The sequence below is a fragment of the Bufo bufo genome, chromosome 3 (genome assembly GCF_905171765.1).
Source record: "Bufo bufo chromosome 3, aBufBuf1.1, whole genome shotgun sequence".
Taxonomy (NCBI): domain Eukaryota; kingdom Metazoa; phylum Chordata; class Amphibia; order Anura; family Bufonidae; genus Bufo; species Bufo bufo.
The window spans coordinates 385304226-385329640 of record NC_053391.1 but is presented as its reverse complement, the minus strand read 5'-3'; the positions used below and the strand labels follow the sequence as shown (position 1 = coordinate 385329640).

At 43.1% G+C, this 25415-nt stretch overlaps 1 protein-coding gene across 3 annotated transcripts in view; it reads left to right on the top strand.

Moving 5' to 3' along the window:
• SCML2 (Scm polycomb group protein like 2) overlaps positions 1-25415 on the top strand; it is a 107333-nt gene that overhangs the window by 68472 nt on the left and 13446 nt on the right. For all 3 annotated transcript variants that reach the window (XR_005777603.1, XM_040424748.1, XM_040424749.1), the window contains 6 exons: positions 18083-18330; positions 20111-20234; positions 21267-21470; positions 21717-21899; positions 24075-24185; positions 24844-25128. Coding sequence is in view for 2 of the 3 variants with exons in the window: in XM_040424748.1 (XP_040280682.1) it covers positions 18083-18330; positions 20111-20234; positions 21267-21470; positions 21717-21899; positions 24075-24185; positions 24844-25128 (1155 nt within the window). In the remaining variant the exon portion in view is untranslated. The remainder of the gene's footprint in view (positions 1-18082; positions 18331-20110; positions 20235-21266; positions 21471-21716; positions 21900-24074; positions 24186-24843; positions 25129-25415) is intronic.

The following is a 25415-nucleotide window of genomic DNA, read 5'->3' as shown; positions in this document are numbered from 1 at the left end:
CGGGCTCGCGATACTCCCATGTAAGGGTGAAATTGCGCGGGATCTTGGCGTTCTGACATCACCAGGCGAGATTCTCCTTGGACAAGAGAATCTCGCACTTATGCACTTCCAGTGGTGCGGCATATAGGGAGATTTAAACGGGGTGAGAGTTCCCCAGTCAGAGGCTACACTGCACCGCCAGCAGTCATGCTTGCCCCATTGAACGCGGACGCAAGAAAACCTAGAGATTCCGCTACATCTGCCCTCAGCCTGGACCTGGAGACCATGACACCTAAGCCTGCCGTTGGAGATACGAGACGCAAAAAGTGCACCATCTGTAGGAAGTCTTTTTCCTCCACAACAAAGAAATCCTTATATCCAAAATGCACCGAAAAGGTGGTCACAGAAGAGTCGCCATCCTTCCTTGATTCCATAAGAGCTATAATTAAGGAAGAAGTAAATACGGCTGTGGACTCTAAAATTGCATCACGTCTCACAGATCCTTAGCCTCTGATGTGGCGTTTGATCTAGATGAAGGGGCGCTAATATCCGATCCAGACTCTGACTCCCCAGACGACGGCTCAGGAAAACCGCTGTTTCTCCCTGAGGAAACTGACGGTCTTCTAAAGACCATAAGGGCCACTATAAACATTGAGGAGGAAAAAGAAATCCACTCTGTTCAAGATCAAATGTTCCAGGGGCTGGGGGAGAGAAAGAGAAGGGTCTTCCCCATTCATAACAACATAAAATCCCTGATATCCACAGAATGGGGGGATCCTGAAGGAACAGCTGTGACAAATTCCTTTAAAAGGAAATATCCTTTTGCTGAGACTGAGTTAGATCTCTGGGACAAAACGCCGAAAATTGATGCCCCAGTTGCATTTCAAAGAAGACCTCTTTGCCGTTCGAGGACATGGGTCTCTTATGAGATCCCATGGACAAGAAATCTGAAAATTTATTTAAAAAAGCCTGGGAGACAAATATGACTATGCTGCGTCCCAGCATTGCTTCTACCTTCTAGGATTTTCCCTTGAGAATCGTTATTTTTACCATAGGCGATCCTTTCAGAATCAGAAAAAAACGAGGCTGGATCAGAAGAAAAAAGAAGTTTCAAGGAAGTGGCAACCTTCTAGAGGCAGAGGAAGGGGATTCTTAATCAATCCTGAAAACTCCTCCCGTCCCAATCAATGACGCCATAAGCTATGTTGGGGGTAGGCAAATCTTTTTCACCTCGGCCTGGGAAGAAATAGGGGCTTCCCCGTGGGTAGTATCTACTGTAAGAGAAGGCCTAAAAATAGAGTTTTTATCCCCTCCCCCGAAACGATTTTTCGTAAACAGGAAGCTGCCTCAAAAAGAAAGATAGTCTTGTCTAGAAATAGAGATCTCTTCTCTTATAAACAAAAAAGTGCTCCATCCACTCCCAGTAGATCAATACGGAAAAGGTTTCTATTCTCCGATATTTCCGGTACAGAAACCAAGAGGAGCCTTCCGTTTGATAATTAATAAATTTTAAATTTTGTTTAAAAAAAATTCAAGATGGAAACGATAAAATCCACCATCAACTTACTCCCTCAGGATTGTTTCATGGTGACTTTGGACCTCCAGGACGCTTACTACCATGTTCCGATATGCCAAAGTCATCAGAAATATTTAAGAATCGCCGTCTTTCTAGGGGACCAGTTACGCCATTTCCAGTTCAGAGCTCCCCCATTCTGATGCTCTTCGGCTCCAAGAATATTTTCAAAAGCCATGTCAGAGGTCACAAAATATCTATTCTGATTGTACCATATCTAGACTATTACCTGATCGCTTCACCCTCGAAGGGAATTCTACGATCCCACCTCTCAAGTGCAAACATGCTTTACCACCCTCGGGTGGATTATAAACTTCAAGAAATCAGACCTATCTCCAGACCGAAGAAAGCTCTTCCTGAGAGTACTCTTAGATTCTCATCTTCTAATATCCTTTTTACCCCTAGAAAAACGGAACAATCTACTTCACAAAGTAACTCTGTTCTGCAGCCAAAGAACCTCCTCCATCAGAAAAATTATGACCATCCTGGGCCTTCTGACGGCTACAATCCCCTCGGTCAGATGGGCTCAGAGTCACACAAGGATCCTTCAGGCCTTCCTCTTATGCTCTTGGGACGAAACAAATTCCGCCCTAGAAAAGCGCGTTGTCATTCCAAATTCCGTAAAGAAGTCCTTAATGTGGTGGAGAGTAGACAAGAACTTGCGGACAGGAGTCTATTGAAAAAAGCACTAGCCTATGTGCACTCCCAGGGTCCCAGCCACGAGAGAGGCTGGTGCTTTTTCCTATATTGTGCAAGCACAACCACCACTGATGGATTGCAGGGTGGTCTGTAACCATGAAAACGAGCAGTATATAATGTGATGGAAAAACGAATCCAGCCAGCAAAGGAAGCAATATGTATAATAACAATATATTAGTAAATGGCTTGTATTAACTTTCTCTACATTATAAATGCAACTTACTGAAGTGAGATAACCCCTTTAACCATTTCAAGACCAAGCTATTTTTCACCTTCTTGACCACTTTTAATTTTGCAAATCTGACGTGTCACTTTATGTGATAATAACTTTGGAATACTTTTACTTATCCAAACCATTCTGATTGTTTTCTCGTGACACATTGTACTTCATTATAGTCATAAATTTGAGTCAATATATTTCACTTTTATTTATGGAAAAATCCCAAATTTACCCAAATTTTTGAAAATTCGCAATTTTCTAAATTTCAATTTCTCTGCTTTTAAAACAGAAAGGGATACCTCATAAAATATTTATTACTTAACATTCCCCATATGTCTACTTTATGTTGGCATCCTTTTGTAAATGTCATTTAAATTTTTAGGACATTAGAAGGGTTAGAATTTTAGAAGCAATTCTTAAGATTTTTAAGAAAATTTCCAAAACCCACTTTTTAAGGACCAGTTCAGGTCTGAAGTCACTTTGTGGGGCTTACATAGTGGAAACCCCCCATAAATGACCCTATTGCAGAAACTACACCCCTCAAGTTACTCAAAACTGATTTTACAAACTTTGTTAACCCTTTAGGTGTTCCATGAGAATTAAAGGAAAATGGAGATGACATTTCTAAATTTCACTTTTATTGGCAGATTTTCCATTTTTTCTTTAACACATCGAGGGTTAACAGCCAAACAAAAGCTTGGTTGGCCTTTAGCAGTGTCTCATGACTGCGATGGTTAAAACTGCTGAAGTTGTCTTCTCCTCAGTTGGCATTACTAATGGGCTGTGATTTCTCATGCTGACAGTAATCTTGTATGTACAAGACGTCTTATCACTTCTCTACTATTTAGGCCTCCTGTTTAGAGATAACCTGTCAGTGTGAGATGGGATTTGTTACTTAAGGCAAGTGTTTTGTTTGTACCTTGATTGTAATCAGAGCATACCCACAACTTCCTCTGTGACACAGGAGGTGGGGGGGGTTGTGGCTCATAGTGCTAACATTACACGACTTGCTACCTCTCCTGACATGGCTGTTTTAGTAACCACTTGCATCCTGTACAATTCTGGAGCATCTAATCTTTTTAGACTCGGTTTTACCATTGCTTTATTATTCGTTCTAGAAGTAATGAATGAATTTCTAGCAGTGTTGGGTGTTTCCAGTTTTGGATGTGTCCCTAAACAGTCCGACACTATCCAATCAGTAGCAGATTGTGCAGGGTAACACCCAGCTGGACCTTCCTTGCAAACTTTTAGCAGTTCATTTATAACGTCTAGTAAGAATAATAAAGGAATAGCACGATGTAGAGTCATAAGAATAGATGCTCCAGAATTGTTATTGCATGGGGAACGTAAGTAGTTACTGAAACAGACATGTCCGTAGAGGTGACAGGCCCTCTTTAAGGCTACTTTCACACTGGCGTTTTGATTTGTTTGTGAGATCGGTTCAGGGCTCTCACAATCGGTCCAAAACGGATCAATTTTGCGTTAATGCATTCTGAATGGATAATGATCCGCTCAGAATGCATCAGTTTGCCTGCGTTCCGTTTCCATTCAGCTTTGGAGACGGACACCAAAACTCTGCTTGCAGCATTTTGCTATCCGCTTGATGAAACGGGACGGATCCGTTTGGTTCAGACACACAATGTAAGTCAATGGGAACGGATCAGTTTTCTATGACACAATCTGGCACAATAGAAAACGGATCCGTCTCCCATTGACTTTCAATAGTGTTCAAGACGGATCCGTTTTGGCTATGTTAAAGATAATACAAACTGATCCGTTCTGAACGGATGCATGCGGTTGTATTATCGGCGCGGATCCGTCTGTGAGATCCATGACGGATCCACACCAAACGTGAGTGCGGAAGTAGCCTAAGCTATTATACACATTTAGCAGCTGTCGGACAATTGATTGTTTGACCCACAGCTATCTCTTTCACCCCCCATACATTTTCAGTTCTGCCAAGCATGTATGAGACACAGGAAAAAGCCGCTGCCAGACTCTTCTGGTGGAGGCTTATGTCCTGTGAGATCTGAAGGATCGAGTGGAAAACTTCAGTTGGTCCGATCCTTCATACCCTCCAACATCATCTGTGTGTGTAAAGAAGATGGTCATTACATACGCCATCCCTAGTATAAAATCCATCAGTGCAAACAGATATGAGCTGGCATAGATTTGAACTAAAATTTACGCCATCTTCTGGTCTAAATGATAGTAAATCGATTGGACTGCAGAAGTCACACCACTGCAGGTGAGACCCACACCCTTTTTCTTTCCATCAGGCTCGGATATGGTGTGCGCCATAATTTGCATCAATATGTGTTATGCAGATTGTCAGCAGAACTACATACAGTATATGACTACATAAAAGAAGCAAAACAGTCAATTATCCTTAGGAAGTAATCGTTGCTCTAACCTACTCCCCTTGTCTGTGGGACAGAAAATAGAATTTCATATGTAATTATGTACGTATGGAGGGAATGTTGAAGGAGCTGGGAAACTCTGAACGTCCAGGGTTTTGGAGTGCATGCTACCATTGGGCAGACGCCAGCGTCCGCCTCCTGCTGCAGCTGTTAAACAGTCATTTTATGGAGCATGAAGAAAAAGTAAGCGCCCCTGTGCTCACATGAGGCAGCACAAACCTGGTAGGAACAGATTCCCTTTAATAGTATTACATAAAAAATTAAATACACTGGGTTTTCCAGGATTTTCATATTAATGGCCTATCCTCAGGATAGGTCGTCAACATTACATCAATGGTGCTCTGACTCCTGGCACCCCTGCCGATCAGCCGTTTCAGGAAGCTCGGGTGAGTGCTGTAGCCTCCTTGCAGCTAAGCGCAGTGCCGTACATTGTATAGCGGCTGTGCTTGGTATCATAAATCAGCCCTATTCACGTGACTGGTGAACGTAGGAAGAGGCCTAAGCTCTCAGCCATTTCATTACAGCTGATCGGCGAGGGTGCCAGGAGTCGGGAACCATCAATATGTAAATAGTGACCACCGACATGCCTTTTTACAGCCAACACTTAGGCGGCCTTAAACCTGCCAATATTACTGGTATAAAATATGTGTAGCCGAAAATGATGCCATAAAAAAAATACAGGTCATCCTGACAGTTTTGTGCAGGTGATTTTGACTATTTTTCCACAGCAAAATCTCATTGTGGGAGTCAGTGTTTTGTTTTTTGAATCGCGCAGATTTTATCAGCAAGCTGAAATAAGGCATCCTGCCCTGTCTTCTGGCTGATGATCCTGTTCAATCAGAGGGAAGCAGAAAAAACTGCGTGTAAAGCAAAAGATAATTCAGTGTCAGATTTTATTTAATTTTTTCCTGCCATTTATTTTAAACCGTCTGAACATACACTTAAAAATCTTTCACACGCCTATTGTAAAAATAGCCCCAGTAAGGTATCAGTGGAAAGATGCATTTGCCATTTATGTGGTTTGGGTTCTGCATTAGGAGATGAATCTTCCAGAAAACAAGTTGACTGAAAAGTGAACGGCACGTTCCCAAGTGATTGTCAGCTGCATTTTCACTCATTTAAAACCCCAAAGTTCTGCATGACCTCTTTAGTGAATTGGTTCTGTGAAATATAACAGCTCTCATTTTCTGCAATTACTGTGCATTACATTAGCACCTACATATAGATTCATTAGACTTAGGCTACATGCACACGACCGTATGTGTTTTGCGGTCCACAAAAAAAAGTATGCCATCCGTTTTTTTTTGCGGATCCACTGTAACAATGCCTAAAACGGACAAAAATAGGACTGTTCTTTTTTTTTTGCGGGGCTACGGAACGGATATACTGATGCGGACAGCACACGGTGTGCTGTCCACATTTTTTGCGGACCCATTGAAATGAATGGGTCCCCATCCTATCCGCAAAAAAAAAACTAAACGGAACGGTCACAGAAATGAACAACGTTCGTGTGCATGTAACCTAAAGAGGAAGAAAAGGAACAATTTCTGTATTCATAACGGTTGACATGAAGTTCATTACGTACACACTGTCTTTTTCCCACATCCCATTGCTTGTATAGCCTTTTCATAAATCATATCCTCACTTGTCAAAACGGAGCAAACTTAATTAGAAATACTGTAAGCGTTGTTATGCCTCCTGGCGATGCAAATGCTTATGAGCGGGATGCCATTTACAGTAACCCCCTGGCTTTGCTGGTTATTTTACTTGTAATCTGGATTCATTCCTCTTTCTCCAGAATCACAGGGCGTGTATAGATGCATATTGAATACAGTGGGTATGTGCGGGTGTATTAGTGAGTTACTTCTGAGAAAGATGTGACACGTCCTCTAAAGTGATCATTAAGGCCCTGTTCAAATAGTGTCTGTTGGCACGGATTGTGCCCCTAAAATCCGGCGGAGCCTGTTTCCTATTGTTTTCAATGGGTGGTTGTGCTGACGCTGGTGCGGCTGGTGATTTAGCTGCATCCGCGGAAAGGGAGGACATGTCCTTTTCTTGGTGCAGTGTCCGGACAAACGCCACTGGAATCAGCTATGGATGACTGTTCATAGTTTAGCTTCATTTGATGGGCATTCAAATTGAAAAACCGCTGCAGAAAATGGAATATGCGGCAGATTTCGCCTTTGCAAGATCTGCATCGTGAATGGGGCCTAAGGCTACCTATACACCGCTGGGGGTTTCAAAACAGAAAATTATTGCGTTTTTTTGTGTGCGGATTTCTGTGTGTTTCTGCACCAAATCCACCCCAAAAAACGGTGCGGATTTGATTAAAAAAATTCACAGATCTCACCCTGGCATTGAAAAGGGTGAAATCCGCACAAGGACTTGACATGATGCAGATTTTCACATCCACACAGCAGGTCAATTTCCGCACAGAAAAACCATTTGTCTAATCTCATACACTTTGCTGGTGCTGTATCAACACTACGGTCCGCATGAGAATCCACATGGATATAAAGCACATAATCCGTGGCGTGTGCAGCTCCCCTAACAGTCATGGCCAGGATTTAGCTGAAGCCTTGTAATTGTCTACATTCCTTTCCTATATTCCTTATATCCTATATTCCTTTTCAGGTATACTTTCTGTAATACTTTCTCCTTTTGTGACATAAAGTGACTCCATGAGTTTCAGCTGGCATACCCCCCTTTCTTCTCCCTCCTGCCGGGTTGATCTCCTTTGCAGCTCCACTGACCCCACACAACCTTTGCTCCGACTCCCAGGCCTGGGTGCAGGCTTCAGGGCAGGTGACTGATGATCACTGTCACTAGGACTGGCACACAATATGACAGGACTTGAGCAGTTTCTCTTCCTCTTTCTTTCATTCTCTTTCTTTTCTCTCCCTCCCCCACTGCCGGCTGTCTCCCCTCCCATCATGTAGCACATGCAGATCTGTGAGTGGCGATTTGCTGGGAGGGTTCAGGGCTGCTCCCGGCAGCAGGGGGCTTTGTCTGTTGTGGTCCTGGTGTAAGTGAGCAGTTGTGGACTATCTGATGTGCAGTGCTACAACACATTTAGAAGGTAGGACATTTACCCACATGCTACTGTATTGTTGCTGTGATGGAGTGATGCTTGTAGGGAGCCAGGGCTAAACTATTGCCATACCACTTCGATGTATTTGCCATTAGAAGAAGCTGCTAGTTTCTAGGGGAGCATTCTACAGACACACAAAGCTGGGCACATACTCCTTTAGCATGTTCCCAGAAACTTTGCTATTGTCCTCATAGAGCTGGGTAACTTTAGAGGCCTGAGTCACACTACGTGCAGGCAGCAGAAAAGTAGATTTCCTGAAGATGGTAAAGGGATGATACACAAGAGGGACTGTACAAAGTGTGCCATCTAATGACATCCTGCCAACAGATCCATAATAACTGGAGGTGGATGCGCATACTTCCTGACATTAATTCCCAAGGACCTGCCATAGAGCGCATCACCACTCTCATCATCCTCTTCCTTATTATGGGCCTCCAGTGCTAAGAAGAAATGAAATGGAATATTAGTTTATCTTCTAGCCACTGAATCAGTAGCAGGCTATGACTTGGGAAGAATGACTCCAAAATGGCCATTTCCAGCTACTGTGATTTGCAGTTTTAAAACATAATTTTGAGAATCCAATGTTGCAGCACTTGTAGCAGTAGTAAAACTCCTATACTAGCCTATAATAAGGTTACGGTACGTGATATAAGTACACATAGTGGTAAGGCTTTGTAAATGTATTCTGATGGTGTCGTATGTGAGGAGGGAACAGGCAGGCTAGCAGCTGTAATATTAAGTTCCAGCATGGATGTGTCTATAGACCCCCCCCTTTTAAAATGCTGCTGTATAGCCTGTCTGAAAGTTCTATAGAACAAGTGTGAGAACATTACGATGTGTTCTGAGACAACCAGCTATACAGCATAATATCAAGCCTCTCAAAGAGCTCACTCTGACTTCAAGGGGACCTGTCATTGTGAAAATGCAGTGCAGTCTGCAAGCAGCATATAGAGCAGTAGGAGCTGAGCAGGTTGATATATAGTTTTGTGGAAAAACATTTAAGTTAATTAATTTATACATTTAAATTCCCCCTAATTCTGGTCTTTGAAGTCAAGCAGGCCTATCAGTGACTGACAGCTATCTCTGTACAGTCATAGAGGGAAGGCTGTCAGTCACTGATAGAACCGCCTGCTTGACTTCAGTCAGTGACTAACAACTATCTGTGTATACACAGTCATAGAGGGAGGGCTGTCAGTCACTGATAGGATCGTCTCCTGGACTTCAGTCAGTGACTGACAGCTATCTGTGTACACAGTCATAGAGGGAAGGCTGTCAGTCACTGATAGGATCGTCTCCTGGACTTCAATCAGTGACTGACAGCTATCTGTGTACACAGTCATAGAGGGGAGGCTGTCAGTCAATGGTAGGACCGTCTCCTGGACTTCAGTCAGTGATTGACAGCTATCTGTGTACACAGTCATAGAGGGAAGGCTGTCAGTCACTGATAGGACCGTCTCCTGGACTTCAGTCAGTGACTGACCGCTATCTGTGTACACAGTCATAGAGGGGAGGCTGTCAATCACTGATAGGACCGTCTCCTTCACTTCAGTCAGTGACTGACAGCTATCTGTGTACACAGTCATAGAGGGAAGGCCATCAGTCACTGATAGGACCGTCTCCTTGACTTCAGTCAGTGACTGACAGCTATCTGTTTACATAGTCATAGAGGGAAGGCCATCAGTCACTGATAGGACCGCCTCCTTGACTTCAGTCAGTGACAGACAGCTATCTGTGTACACAGTCATAGAGGGAAGGCCATCAGTCACTGATAGGACTGTCTCCTGGACTTCAGTCAGTGACTGACAGCTATCTCTGTACACAGTCATAGAGGGAAGGCTGTCAGTCACTGATAGGACCGTCTCCTGGACTTCAGTCAGTGACTGACAGCTATCTGTGTACACAGTCATAGAGGGAAGGCTGTCAGTCACTGATAGGACCGTCTCCTGGACTTCAGTCAGTGACTGACAGCTATCTGTGTACATAGTCATAGAGGGGAGGCTGTCAGTCACTGATAGGACCGTCTCCTGGACTTCAGTCAGTGACTGACAGCTATCTGTGTACACAGTCATAGAGGGAAGGCCATCAGTCACTGATAGGACTGTCTCCTGGACTTCAGTCAGTGACAGCTATCTGTATACATAGTCATAGAGGGAAGGCTGTCAGTCACTGATAGGACCGCCTCCTGGACTTCAGTCAGTGACTGACCGCTATCTGTGTACACAGTCATAGAGGGGAGGCTGTCAATCACTGATAGGACCGTCTCCTTCACTTCAGTCAGTGACTGACAGCTATCTGTGTACACAGTCATAGAGGGAAGGCCATCAGTCACTGATAGGACCGTCTCCTTGACTTCAGTCAGTGACTGACAGCTATCTGTATACACAGTCATAGAGGGAAGGCCATCAGTCACTGATAGGACCGCCTCCTTGACTTCAGTCAGTGACAGACAGCTATCTGTGTACACAGTCATAGAGGGGAGGCTGTCAGTCACTGATAGGACCGTCCCCTGGACTTCAGTCAGTGACTGACAGCTATCTGTGTACACAGTCATAGAGGGAAGGCCATCAGTCACTGATAGGACTGTCTCCTGGACTTCAGTCAGTGACTGACAGCTATCTCTGTACACAGTCATAGAGGGAAGGCTGTCAGTCACTGATAGGACCGTCTCCTGGACTTCAGTCAGTGACTGACAGCTATCTGTGTACACAGTCATAGAGGGAAGGCCATCAGTCACTGATAGGACTGTCTCCTGGACTTCAGTCAGTGACAGCTATCTGTATACATAGTCATAGAGGGAAGACTGTCAGTCACTGATAGGACCGTCTCCTGGACTTCAGTCAGTGACTGACCGCTATCTGTGTACACAGTCATAGAGGGGAGGCTGTCAATCACTGATAGGACCGTCTCCTTCACTTCAGTCAGTGACTGACAGCTATCTGTGTACACAGTCATAGAGGGGAGGCCATCAGTCACTGATAGGACCGTCTCCTTGACTTCAGTCAGTGACTGACAGCTATCTGTGTACACAGTCATAGAGGGAAGGCCATCAGTCACTGATAGGACCGTCACCTGGACTTCAGTCAGTGACTGACAGCTATCTGTGTACACAGCGTTAGAGGGAGGCTGTCAGTCACTGATAGGACCATCTCCTGGACTTCAGTCAGTCAGTGACAGCTATCTGTGTACACAGTCATAGAGGGAAGGCTGTCAGTCACTGATAGGACCGTCTCCTGGACTTCAGTCAGTGACTGACAGCTATCTGTGTACACAGTCATAGAGGGGAGGCTGTCAGTCACTGATAGGACCGCCTCCTTGACTTCAGTCAGTGACAGACAGCTATCTGTGTACACAGTCATAGAGGGAAGGCCATCAGTCACTGATAGGACCGCCTCCTTGACTTCAGTCAGTGACAGATATCTGTGTACACAGTCATAGAGGGATGGCCGTCAGTCACTGATAGGACCGTCTCCTTCACTTCAGTCAGTGACTGACAGCTATCTGTGTACACAGTCATAGAGGGAAGGCCATCAGTCACTGATAGGACCGTCTCCTTGACTTCAGTCAGTGACTGACAGCTATCTGTATACATAGTCATAGAGGGAAGGCCATCAGTCACTGATAGGACCGTCTCCTTGACTTCAGTCAGTGACAGCTATCTGTGTACACAGTCATAGAGGGATGGCCGTCAGTCACTGATAGGACCGTCTTCTTGAATTTAAAGCCCAGAATGAGCAGGAATTTAAATGAATGAAATACAAGTTATACTGAATAGTTTCCGATAAAACTATATATGAATCCGCTCAGCTCATCCTGCTCTATAACATGGTGTAAGCCATTTAGATGCCATGTTCAATTTGAGAGGTTCCCTTTAAGAAGGTAGGCAATCCACTAGTAGTTCCAATAAAATTAGGGAATTTCCATTCAAGAGCTTACAAACTAACCTCTGATGTGTATTGAGAGGAGATATGAGGTGATTGGAATACTGAATGGCCAGAGACAGGAAAGTGATCTAGAAAGAACAACGCGGACGGGTAATCCTTGCATGGTAAGCTACTACCAAGGAAAGGTTTTCCTGCTTTCCTCTGATGGGATCTGTTCTGGCTTGCTGACCGCAATGTTTATTCTGCAGAAGTTTGTTCCCTCGGGTTAGTGATTTTGGGAAAAAGTACTAGAATATCAGAAATGTTACATTCATATGTATAAAAAAAAAAAATTGGTTTTTGGTGAGAAAAGTATTTAAGGGGGTTATGCCATGACTGGTGTGAAAAATATAAAAATCGCTCATCATGCAGTACATGGCAATACCTTTCTAACAAAGATAGAACCAGCCCTGTACCTCACATGGATCCAGAGATCTCCACAGTCATTGCTTCAGCTTGGCAGTTCAAAGGTTGTGTCCTTTCTCGGGAGATGGGGGGGCGGGGGGTCCTTTCTGTGGCAGCCCACTCCCTGTAATTGTCACAGCTTCTAATAGTAGATATTGCTGATGGCAGTTGCAGGATGGAACGGAGCATGTGCGACCACCTCAGCAGGTGGATGCACATATTACCATACAGATTTAATCACCAGGGGCGCCATTATAATAAAGTAATTAGAATCTCTCACTGGAGCATTTTTGTAACCGAAAGTAAATTACAAAAGTAACTGTCTTTCTGGACACCACTTCAATGTGCTCATTTTGGAAGCTTATATTTTTATGATGAGATCAGATAATAAAATGGTGAAATATTGGCTTGAAGTGAAGAGCTATATTTAGAAGTGACTTTCAATCCTGTACAATTTTGCGACCTGGTTCATTTATAATGCCAACTAAACAAAAATGCTGCTTGCTTTGGATTTTGGGTGAATTCTGATAGGATTAGGAAGATTTTACACATTTCAATTCTTTTTAGTTTTACTTTATCACTGTGAATTATTACAAAAAGGTTATACATAAGACTGTAAATAAAAAAAAAAACTCAACAAAAACCCCTCAAATAGAGCTAACTCTATACCAATACAAATGGCTACAAAAAGACACCAGCGTCTTTATGGCTCAAATATAAAAAGAATCTTTATTCAATGATTTTATATAATAATATAACATGATTAGCAGACATGTAAAACCACAATAAAAGAAAGTGCGGTTTCCCTGAGGGTTAGTACGACAATATGATAGTGATGTATATAATATTAACAATAGGAGTAGTTATAGGCAATACAGTTATGGCCTCGTTCACATCACCGTTTCTCCTTTCCGTTCTCTGGCTCCGTTGAGGAGCAGGAGAACGGAAAGGACGGATTCTGCAGATAACTGAGACCTAACTGAGTGTAACGGAGCCTAAAGACCCCATAGACTATAGTGGGGTCCTTTCGGTGTCCGCTCGAAACATGATTTTTGAGCGGAGACAAAAGTCCTGCATGGGGAAACCGCACTTTCTTTTTTTGTGGTCTTACATCTCTGCTAATTATGTTATATTATATAAAATATATAAGATCGCTGCACGTAAATGTCTCCTTTACTGAGAGAGCAGCCAACTGTCCCGATCGGCTGCAGAATTGTCCTGTGTAAATCTACCTTTAGATAGCACAGATGTATACCTCATTATATTCTACTTAACATTCCTGCAGGACAGTTTTGTTTTTTTCTTTCTCCAGTGGAAGCAAGGTCACTATTTAATGTGACTGATGGTGGACACGTAAGGACATCCAAAGGCCTCGTTTACCTTTACTTTGTGTAATTTGAGTAGGGTCTTTCCAATTAAATATTTAGCATGAAAGTGGTATCTGACATGTCCCTAGTAGACATATGCTTCAGCTGGAATATGAGCACGTTCCTCCGATGTGTGGAAAAGAACAAGCAAAACAACAAACTAGAACTAGAAAATTTATCGCAAGTTTTTTATATGTCCAAATTGAGTTCTAGAGTAGATTAGATCGTTTAAAGGGAGCCTGTCATCATAAGATTGCAGTGCAGTCTGCAGGCAGCATGTTATAAAGCAAGAGGAGCTGAGCAGACTGATATATAGTATTATTATTATTTATTATTATTAAAGCGCCATTCATTCCATAGCGCTGTACATGAAAAGGGGTATACATATTACACACCTAATGCAGACAATTGCACTAAGGGTACTTTCACACTTGCAACAGAGGATTCCGCCAGGCAGTTCCGGCAATCCGGACACAAACCGATGGCATTCGTCAGACGGATCCAGATGCGAATCCGTCTGACAAATTCATGGAAATACCGGATCTGTCTCTCCGGTGTCATTCGGAAAAACGGATCCGGTATTTATTAATTTTTGAATTTTTTCAGGTCTGCGCATGCGCAGACCGGAAATCCGGATCCGTTTGGCTGGAACACTTGGGGCCGGCCTTAATGCATTTCAATGGAAATTAATGTCGGATCCGGCATCCTGGCAAGTGTTCAGGATTTTTGACCGGAGAGAAAACTGCAGCATGCTGCGGTATTTTCTCCGGCCAAAAAACGTAAGAGGGACTGAACGGTTGCATCCTGATGCATACTGAACAGAATGCTCTCCATTCAGAATGCATTTGGATAAAACTGATCAGTTTTTTTCCAGTATTGAGCCCCTGTGATGGAACTCGATGCCGGAAAAGAAAAACGCTAGTGTGAAAGTACCCGAAGCATGAACAAGACGAGTTACAAACTGTTGCAAACTGGTACAGAAGGAGAGAGGGCCCTGCCCGCAAGGGCTTACAATCTACATGGTACAGGAAAAGGACACAGTAGGTGCGGGAAGTTGGTCATGGCGATATAGAGGCAGCAGGGTCACTGGTTGTAGGCTTGTCTGAACAGGTGGGTTTTCAGGTTTCTTTTGAAGGATTCCACTGTAGGTGAGAGTCTGATATGTTGGGGTAGGGAGTTCCAGAGTATGGGGGATGCACGGGAGAAATCTTGGAGCCGATTGTGGGAAGAGGTGATAAGAGGAGAGAAGGAGGTCTTGTGAGGAACGGAGATTGCGTGTGAGGATGTATCGGGAAAGTGGCTCAGAGATGTAGGGAGGGGACAGGTTGTGAACGGCCTTGTATGTATTTGTTAGTATTTTGAACTGAATTCGCTGATCAATGGGGAGCCAGTGAAGAGCTTGGCAGAGGGGAGAGGCAGAGGAGTAACAGGGTGAGAGGTGGATTAGTCGGGCAGCAGAGTTGAGGATAGATTGGAGGGGTGCGAGAGTGCTAGATGGAAGGCCACAGAGGAGAATGTTGCAGTAGTCTAGGCGGGAGATGATAAGGGCATGTACAAGCATTTTCGCAGACTCAAAGTTTAGGAAAGTGCGGATGCGGGAGATGTTTTTGAGTTTGAGGCAGCAGGTAGTGGAAAGGGCATGGATGTGTGGTCGGAAGGAGAGGGCAGAATCCAAGGTCACTCCAAGGCAGCGGACTTGGTTGACTGGGGAGAGTGTGCAGCCATTAATCGTGATAGATAGGTCTGTTGGGGGGGTTGAGCAAGATGGGGGGAAAAGATGATGAATTCTGTTTTATCCATGTTAGATTTTAGAAAGCGAGAGGAGAAGGAGATTATGGAAGATAGGCATTGTGGGATTCTGGATAGTAAGGTGGCGATGTCTGGACCAGAGAGGTAGATTTGTGTGTCGTCAGCATAAAAGTGATACTGAAAGCCATGGGACTCTATAGAGAAGAGCAGAGGGCCTTGCGGGACACCAACAGAGAGGAAATGAGACGAGGAGGTGGTGTGAGAGACGCTAAACGTCCGATCTGTGAGGTATGATGTGATCCAGGAGAGGGCCAGGTCAGTGATGCCAAGAGATAAGAGTTTGTAACAGAAGGGAGTGGTCAACAGTTTTAAAGGCAGAGGACAGGTCAAGGAGGAGGAGGACAGAGTAATGTATTTTGGTTTTGGCTGTTAGCAGGTCATTGGTGACTTTAGTAAGGACAGTTTCAGTCGTGTGGTGGGGTTAGAAGCCAGATTGTAGCCGGTCAAAGAGGGAGCAGAAGGAGAGGTGAGAGGACAGTTCAGAATGGACATGTTGCTCAAGTAGCTTTGAGGCATACGGAAGAAGTGATATGGACAAAGAAGCGATAACTGGACAAAGAAGATGGGTCAAGTGAAGGCTTTTTGAGGATGGGTGTAATGGTAGCATGTTTAAAAGCAGAGGGGAAGACACCGGAGGTTAGTGATAGGTTGAAGAGATGGGTTAGGGCTGGGATAAACACTGTGGTGAGGTTAGGTATGAGGTGGGATGGGATTGGGTCAAGTGCACAGGTGGTGAGATGAGATTTGGAGAGTAGAGTGGAGAGTTTTTCTCCACTGTAATGGTGGAGAAGCGGGTTTTGGGAGTAGAGGACTGAGCAGTTGTGTAGAGGGTCTGTGGGGACTGTGCACTGAAGCTTTCTCTAATGTTGACGATCCTATGTTTGAAGTATATAGCTAAGTCCTCAGCTTAGATGAAAAGATGAGGGTGGGGGCGCTGGGGGACAGAGAAGGGAGTTAAGTGTTAAAAAGTTGTTTAGGGCTGTGGGACAGGGAAGATATGAGAGATGAGAAGTAGGCCTGTTTTGCATCAGCGAGTGAGGATTTAAATATGAGGAATGATTGCTTGTATGCGGTGAAGTGATCCTTAGAATGGGATGTCTTCCATCGCCGCTCAGCAGCCCTGGAAGCTTGTCTGAGTTTTTTTATCAGGTTGGTGTTGTGCCAGGGTTGTCTGTTGATTTTTGGGGTTTTGTTGTGTGTGAGGGGGGCAACAGTGTCCAAAGCTGTACTTATTGTGGTGTTATATAGGGTGGTGGCAGCATCAGGGTCTTGGAGGAAACAAATGGTAGAGAGTGGCAGAAGAGAGTCAGAAAGCAAGCGTTCCAGTATAAGGCTACTTTCACACTCGCGTTTGGTGCGGATCCGTCTTCTATCTGCACAGACGGATCTGCATCAATAATGCAAACGCTTGTATCTGTTAATAACGGATCCGTTTGCATTATTCTCAAAAAAAAAAGTGTCAAAACGGATCCGTCTTGACTTACATTGAAAGTCAATGGGGGACGGATCCGTTTTCAATTGCACCATATTGTGTCAGTGAAAAACTGATCCGTCCCCATTGACTTAAATTGTAAGTCAAGACGGATCCATTTGGCTCCGCATAGTCAGACGGTCATCAAAACGCTGCAAGCTGCATTTTAGTGACCGTCTAAAAAACGCAACGGAGACCAAACGCAGCTAAATTGATGCATTCTGAGTGGATTCTTATCCATTCAGAATGCATTGGGGCTGAACTGATCCGTTTTGGGCTGCTTGTGAGAGCCCTGAAACGGATCTAACAAGCGGACCCAGAAACGGCAGTGTAAAAGTAGCCTAACTTGTATTTTATTCATTAAAATTTCTCCTCAATCTAAGGTAAGGAGTCATGTGGGTGGACCTGCAGTGATTGACAGGTATCTGTATGCACACTCATAAGGGATGGCTGTCAGTCACTTGATAGGACCGCCCACTTGACTCCTTACCACAAATTGAAGAGAAATTTTTATCAACAAATTACAATTAAGGCTACGTCTACACGACGACATATGTCGCGCGACAATTTTTATAATGGCAGTCTATGGTGTCGCACTGCAACATGCTGCGACTGCGACGCAACAATCACAGAAAGTCCACAGTCGCATAAAATATTGTTGCACGACATTGGTGCAACAAAATGTTGCGCTACAAATGTTGCAGTGTAGTTGTGCCCTATCTGAAATGCTCCAATGCTCATATCGGGGGGGCTGCCTGGGTAAAATGGGGATATGTCTGGGTTTAGCTCTGAACCTGGACAAACCCCTTTAAGACAAGTTCTTTTTAGGCTGGATTTACTCGTGGTTGAATGGCTGCGGATTTGCCTTTGCAGATTTTTGTGTGGCAAGTCTGTAGATTTTAAGAAATCTCATCCACATGCAGTAAACTGACTGTGGTGCGGATTTGAAATCTGCAGCATGTCAATTTATGCTGTGGATCTCTCTAGCGGATAACACCCTTTGCGACTCAGAGGGTGAAGTCCGTAGGCTTTTCAGTGGCAAAACTGCATGTAATACAACCCTTTTTATTATAAATGTGAAATAATTACAGATGTTAACACCCATGTTATTCCTTTAATTGTATACAGTTTCTTTATCAAAGAGCCCTGCTGCCTCGACCTCTCCTGTAAAGGGCATCAGACGCTCCATGCAGTCCCCCCAGAAGCCTGTGTTGGCACAGAAGGGGAGGAAACCTATACGAGACAATCCCCTTGAAGAAGCTCCTTCTCCTCCTCCAAGGAAAGGCAAGCGTCCAAAAAACGCAACACTGGCAAGAAATGTGCTAAATGCCGATAATTTAAAAATGAGACAACGAGGTTTAAAACCAGGAAGAAAGGTGAGGAGCTAAATTTTTTTTCTTTTTTCTTTTATGCATTGCCAAAGATGGTGAAATATATTTTGCTTTAATATTTCAAACTTTATTTATTCAGAGCTTTTTATTATACAATATGTACAGTACATGATAAAACGTTACATTTGTGCTTCCAGGATAATAACTGAACACAGACCGATGAGAATGTAGCAAAAGCAGTGACTGTCACTAAAAGTTTGGCTAAAACAGAATGCATTAATAAAATTTGCATATAGACTGGACTGGCAGTGTGTCAAATTGGTGTATTTCTCTAGTGCAATCTATGGGATAACAAGAAATGTATAACCTGTAATATCCAATTAGGGTAAAACGATTCATTAAACTGACTTGATTTTTTTTGTTTTAGTTGATATTGATTTTGATTTGATTAAAATCGTGACATTGATGTTAGCCCCACCCTACAGTACGCAATCTCAGGGGGGCCAATGCATTGCCATGGCGATCGAGAATCCTTACAAAAGTCCCCAAGCCTGCCATTATATTGTTCTACTTTATGGGGACCACAAGTAGACATTGTACTGTGTTACCCCCATGTATTATAGTAATGTCTCCTTGTGGCCCACTGTCCCGCACCATGTAATGAGGGCCAGGCTTGGGAGCAGTGGTCTCCTTGTGCAACATGCGCTGTGACAGGTACTGATTTGTAACATAACACATTATAACACATTTTAGAAACTGTCAGCTCCGTCAAGTGCGACATCCTCTATGATATCACTAAAATACAGTGCTAATTAAGAAATGGTGATATTGCCGTATCCTAATACCGCGGTGTATAAAACAGACAAGAATAGGACATGTTCTATCTTTTTGTAGGGCGACTGCATAGACACACTGATGCAGTGTGCTGCACATTTTTTGCGGCCCCGTTAAAATAAACTCTGATTTGCAAAAAAAAAAGAAGAAGAAAGCGTATCAGATGCAGACCAAAAATCTGGTTGTGTGCATGGGGCCTTTGGTCGGTCTGGGCAGCAGATGCTGCTTCTTGCTTTCTTCCACGAGCATGTGGCTCTGTAGGACAATGGCCTGTATCTTATACCGCAGTGGCCCTGCCGACATCTGCAGAGGAGATTGACTTTGCAGTGTATCGATGACTAGGAATTGCTTGCAGCTGTCAATACAGCATTAATCTTGTAGAGGCAGCTGGAGAGAAATGTCCACGTTCTGCTTTTATCCCCAATCTGCTGTTCTAGAGGCAAATGATGGACAGATTGCAATTTAATGCAAACAGCAGTCTGGTTGTTTGCATGCAGGCAATGGTGAAGCCTATTTGCTCCCCCTCATCTCATTATATAGTGGCACGTACGTTTACATGTGCCAGCATCTAAGTTTAAAAGATCATTCAGAAATTTAGGGCAATCATATCAATATCTCCATATGAATAGTGTGGTGCTGTTTCTCATTCATAGCACGCTACTGTTCATCAGTTGGTGATGTTGGCAAACATACGCTTGAAGAAACTGAACATTAAAAATGGATGTTTTGTTATGCGGGCATGTCGTTCCCCCCTCAACCAAGCAGCAGTAATTGTTTTGTATGTTCTTGTTAGCCTCAGGCAAAAGGCAGCAAAACTTTCTATGCAGTATCCTCTCCAGTCTTCCTTTGCCAAGGGCTGGATAATGGCTTCTGTGACACAAAACACATTTTTTTCAGACAATCCAGATTTCACCTTAATTTATCTTCCAGTGATAAAAATGAACATGTGGTTCTGCTTATGCTGTGAACTTTTTTGTCTTCGTGTTTTCAGAAAGAGATCCTGCCATTACATTCAACCCTCCCGCCTCCCAACTCTGATGGAGACCTCAGTAAACCTCCGATGATAAAAGATGGTGTTGGTATCACAAATTCTCCAATAAATGTGATTTCTACAGGTAACTTCAAGAATCAGCATGAGAAATGCTTTCTACACTAATGGGGAGATTTATCAGACTGGTGTAGAACTGGCTTAGGGGATGGGGACAGGCATGATCTTTACATAGCACATTGCTTCTGCTGCTTGTCCTCACTGCTCTCCACTAAAGCCTGGCATATCACCGATGTGCTATGCAGACCTGTCAGTGGAGTGGGCACTGGCGGAAGCAGTGATGTGTGCTCCTGCCAGTACTAAGCTTACTGCAGTGCCAATTACAGAAGTCAGAATATGTGCACAATATATATGGCTACGGTGTATGAATTCTGTATACACTGCAGTGAAATGTGCTACAGAAAGGCCCCGACTTTAAGGGCCTGCTTTGCTACAAAAGCAATAAAATTACTAACAGTTTAAAAAAGTAGAAATATTTAGGTACAATTTATAGGGGATGTCCAAATTTCCAAGTCCCCACCCCCAATAAAAAGTAAGAAAATTGAATGTGGCGACAAACAATTATTTGCACAGGATGTGTTTATTATTGTGCAAAAGTAGTAAAAATCACACAAAACTATACATAATTGGTATCACAATAGTTAAACTGACCCATAGAATAAAGGTAACATGCTAGTTATGCTACACAGTGAATATTGTAAAAGTGCAGAACTGCTTTTTTTTGTATTAAAAAAAGTTAATAAGATATATGTACCACAAAATGGTGTCACTAAAAATACAATTTGTCCCACAAAAAACAAGCTTTTATAGGCTACATCAACAGAAAATAACCAACAAAAACAGCCCACAAGCATCGTATTTTGTACTCCTCCTTGGCTAAAAATACTCCTCAAAGATGCTGCGAGGAGTATTTTTACTGTGCCAAAAGAAATGTAGTGCGACCTCTGCTGAAATCATACCTAAGGAGTGTAATAGACTGACCATCTCCATATACTGGCCATCACTGTATGTATGAATATAAGACCTTGTTTTCCACATCCTCCTGCCGCTGGTTTAAAGTGACTGCACACCTATTACAGTGAAATGCATTTTCTTATAGTTTGTGTTTACGTGAACAAACATGGCAACTGTGGTCCCCATCTGGATAAGAAGAAAGTAATGCAACTTCCCGATCATTTTGGGCCGGGTCCAGTGAACATAGTGCTGCAGCTGGCAGTGCAAGCCTGTGTGGACTGCGCACACCACTCTAAAGTAGTATTCAGCTTCCTGAAGTCTGGACATCATGGGGGAGAAGTTATAAAAGGTATTTCAATATGTTCTGTATATCATAGGACAGCAATCCTTTTGGGTTTACTTGTAATAACACTATGCTGTTATAGTAATTGGCGTTCAATCATTTTACCATTCCCAACATGGGACTTTAAATGGACAATTTATTGAATTGAATATTCTGTATACAGTGGAACCATATTCCCTTTTTGTGATTTTATTTTTCAAATCTTTTGCAAAGTTGGTTTTCAGATTTTGATCACTTTGTTTATTTCTACAGCTTCGTTTGATGGTGAGATCCATTCTGTCCATCTGCCATCAGTCAACAGTGCATCATTTGTTTTGCGCTTCTTAGAAAAATTATGCCACAGCCTGCAGTGTGATAATCTGTTCAGTAGCCAACCGTTCAGCCCATACATGGGGGCAGCACAAAGCCCGGCAGACTACGACAGAAGCAAAACCTGTAAGAATCCTGTATTGCTATTTTTATCAGTCACGATGTGATAACATTAGTACTGTATTTAGTTCTGTATTCTTATCCACTGCCTATTCCAGGTGTGCTAGCAAGTCATCAGGAAGGGGGCACTTATTTACTGGTTAACAGGTTTCCCCATGGAAGACAAAAGTCAAGTAAACATTACCATCATAGAATGTACCACTCTATTAAAGGTGTTTCCTGCCCAATAATTTCTAGTTAATTGAATGGTAACATGCACAGCCCCTACAATTTAATGGAGCTGTGCTTCCAACTCCATTCTCAGTGGTAGTTCTGGCAGCCTGGAAAACCCTGTTAAAGACTTTTGACACAGGTGCTAAAATTATTTTTGTAATTGCCTTGTATTAAAAATTGTTAACATTTTGGCTTTTGCAGCTTCTAGGTATCACAGTACATAGCATGCTGCAGAATGCTATTCTGTGCTGAATCCATCAGACAAGCTCTCTGAATACCCGGTCTGCAGCCCCTCCTGTCCTCAAAAATGCTTTTTTTGAGTTATCTCACTGTTAAGGAGTCAGACCCTATGTAACAGTGTCATTGGTTTTTCTCATCTGATTACAACACTGCCCTTGGTTCCACTGCAAAAAAAATAATGTTTTTTAGCAATATACAAATGAGGGTTTAGTGCAGTTGAGGGTGTTTCTGTTTGCCGCTCCCTCAGACTGCTGATTGGCAGAGTCAGGCGAGATTATGCCCCTACTCCTTGGCTCTGTCAATCAGTGGTCTGAAGGATGGGCTGGAAAGATAGAGGAGCGGGAGGCTTGAGAGGAACGGCAACTCCCTCGTTGTACAAACACAGTAATTATAAGCAAAAATTGCATGAAAATTCAAATTTGCACCTAAAATATGTATTCTAGCGCAGTCCCTATTAAAAGAAAATACTCTGCAAAAATCTATAAATTGTGAAAAGTTTGGACATGCCTACATGTACTGCTGCATATTCCGAAGAAATGCAAAAACTGATGGAATGCACCAACCAACTATGGCATGCAAGGACGATGCGCGAATCAACTTCGGATGAAACATCCAAAGTCGATTTGCATAAAACTTCGTTAGAATACTATACGGAGCAAGCGCTCCGTACAGTATTAGAATGTATTGGCTCCAATGAGCCGAAGTTACTACTTTGCGAAGTCTCGCGGGACTTCGGGTAATGACTTCAGAAATAAATTTTTACTATTAAAAACCTTTTACCGAGCTCGGTAAAAGTTTTTTTTACAATAGAAATTAATTTCTGAAGTTATTACCCGAAGTCCCGCGAGACTTCGCAAAGTAATAACTTCGGCGCATAGGAGCCAATACATTCTAATACTGTATGCAGCTCTCGCTCCGTACAGTATTATAACAAAGTTTTACGTGAATAGACTTCAGATGTTTCACCCGAAGTTGATTCTCTCATCCCTACCTTTGTCCATGTTTGTGTGTGTGGTGCAAGGGTTTGATGCAACGTATTTAACGCCGTAATCCAGATGTTGGTAAATGTCTCGATCATGGCATAATGAATGGCCTAATTAGGTGCAGAGGGTTGATTACATGAGCAAGCATTCATCTTCTCATTCTTTTTCTGGAAAAAAGGCCACCAGTATGTTCTCTGATATGGGGGGAAAGGTGATAATATACACAGAAGTCCATGTTACACCTGCCCCTGGGGTCATGTACAGTTTACACAGGGGTAGGAGCATCTATGTCTCCATACCTCTCCTTGCAGCCTGTCAGCACATTCCCCCACTGGCCCCCTCTCCCCCTTTACACTAACATTATAGCTGACTGCAGGGGGACTGCTTCAATCTGGTTTATATCAGACTGTATAGCAGCTAGAGATACACGATACTAGGATTGCAGTACTAGTCGCTATGCATCTTCCACTTTACCTAGCTGTATCTCGGGCAATATTGTGGCTAGAATTGTGAACCCAGTCTTGTTTTAAACTTATATCCCTAGCTTTACAACAAGACCAGGCAATATCCCCAGCTATATAGAGCATGAGAGAGAGCCCTTAGTAGCACGGACGTCTCACACGTGCGTAGAGTTAAAGGCCATGGATTTTTATAATACTGTATCATTTCTAAATAAATGCAGATTGCATAAAGATTTGCTTTCAGAATTTATTACTTCAATTTGTCTTCACTTTTTTTTTTAAAGCAAAAGAAGAAATGTCTGACAGGAACAACAAGAGAATTCTCCAGGAGTCTCCCCCTTACACAGCTCCTCTTTCTCCAAAGTTACCAAGAGTGGAAGCTCACCCTTCAGAAGGTACCACCTCATGACTGTCAATGTGATTCCACTGAGCCACAATAAAATCTATAGATTCTTTTTACTCCATGTACAAACAAGTACATGGATATTCAGTGACCCAGTATAAACTCATCCATATGAAGGTAAAGGGTTCATTTAATGGCCACCCGCTTACTATCGAGTTTACTCCATTTGTAGCATGAGAAATTGAGTAGCCACAGTTTTGGATGTCTTTTAACCCATTCCTCCTTGATTGTGGGATAGACAGCACTAAACAGTGAATGCTCATTGAGTTCAAAGGGTTTCTTGCAATTTTTCTATTTCCTGCAAAACTGACACAGGACTATTTTGCTGGCTAATTGCACAGGGTTATCTACAGGAAGGTGTCCAACCAGACAAGCCCTTTACTCATTTTTACATCACCCATGAATGTAACACTGGTCAACAACTGTCTGGCTCTTTAGTCTCTGCAGGTTATCCACCGATGAAACAATTAGTAATAATGCATGTCAAATAAATCTCGGTGAAATTCAAATGAAATGTGCTTGTACAATGTAGTGCCAGACACCTCGTAAAAGCCAGTCTTTGTACTAAGCGTTTCTTGCACAAGTTGATCTGTTTTCGGTCTAATATTGTATGCAGTAAGTCAGTTCTAGTCATGCCTTTTCTCCAACAGCTGAAACCCTGCCGCTGCAAGAGAATAGTAATCCAAAAGACCACAGATATTCTGAGGAATCCATGGATTCAGCGCTCAATGCTGTAAATCCACCTAGTTCTTCACCCCGTATCACAGCCGAGTACCGTACAGCTGGCAACACGCCGGCTTTTTACAGGACCTCTCTCCAGCCTATGACCCCTACCTCAAACACCACTCCTTTGGTACGTAGATCATCTTCAAGCTCAGCAGGAAACAGCTGCTACTATGAAACAGGCAGAAACCGGATGCACAGGAGGATCGAAGGTAAACCTAGCAGAAAGCATGCACTGCTTTGCTGTCTTCTGTCATCTTGCCAATTAACAGAGGGATAATATGTCATGTTAATATAGTTGTTTCACAGAAACCTGTGTGCTTTTACATGGAGGAATTTCAGTGCAGATCGACCATATACAAGTCATTTTTACACACCCTGATACAGACTGAATGAGTGGCGATTGTTTGTCCCCTATAATCACCAGCACATCCCCCTGTATACACAGGTGACGATCTGCTGACAACCAACACTTTTTGGTGCCACATGAAAGATGCAG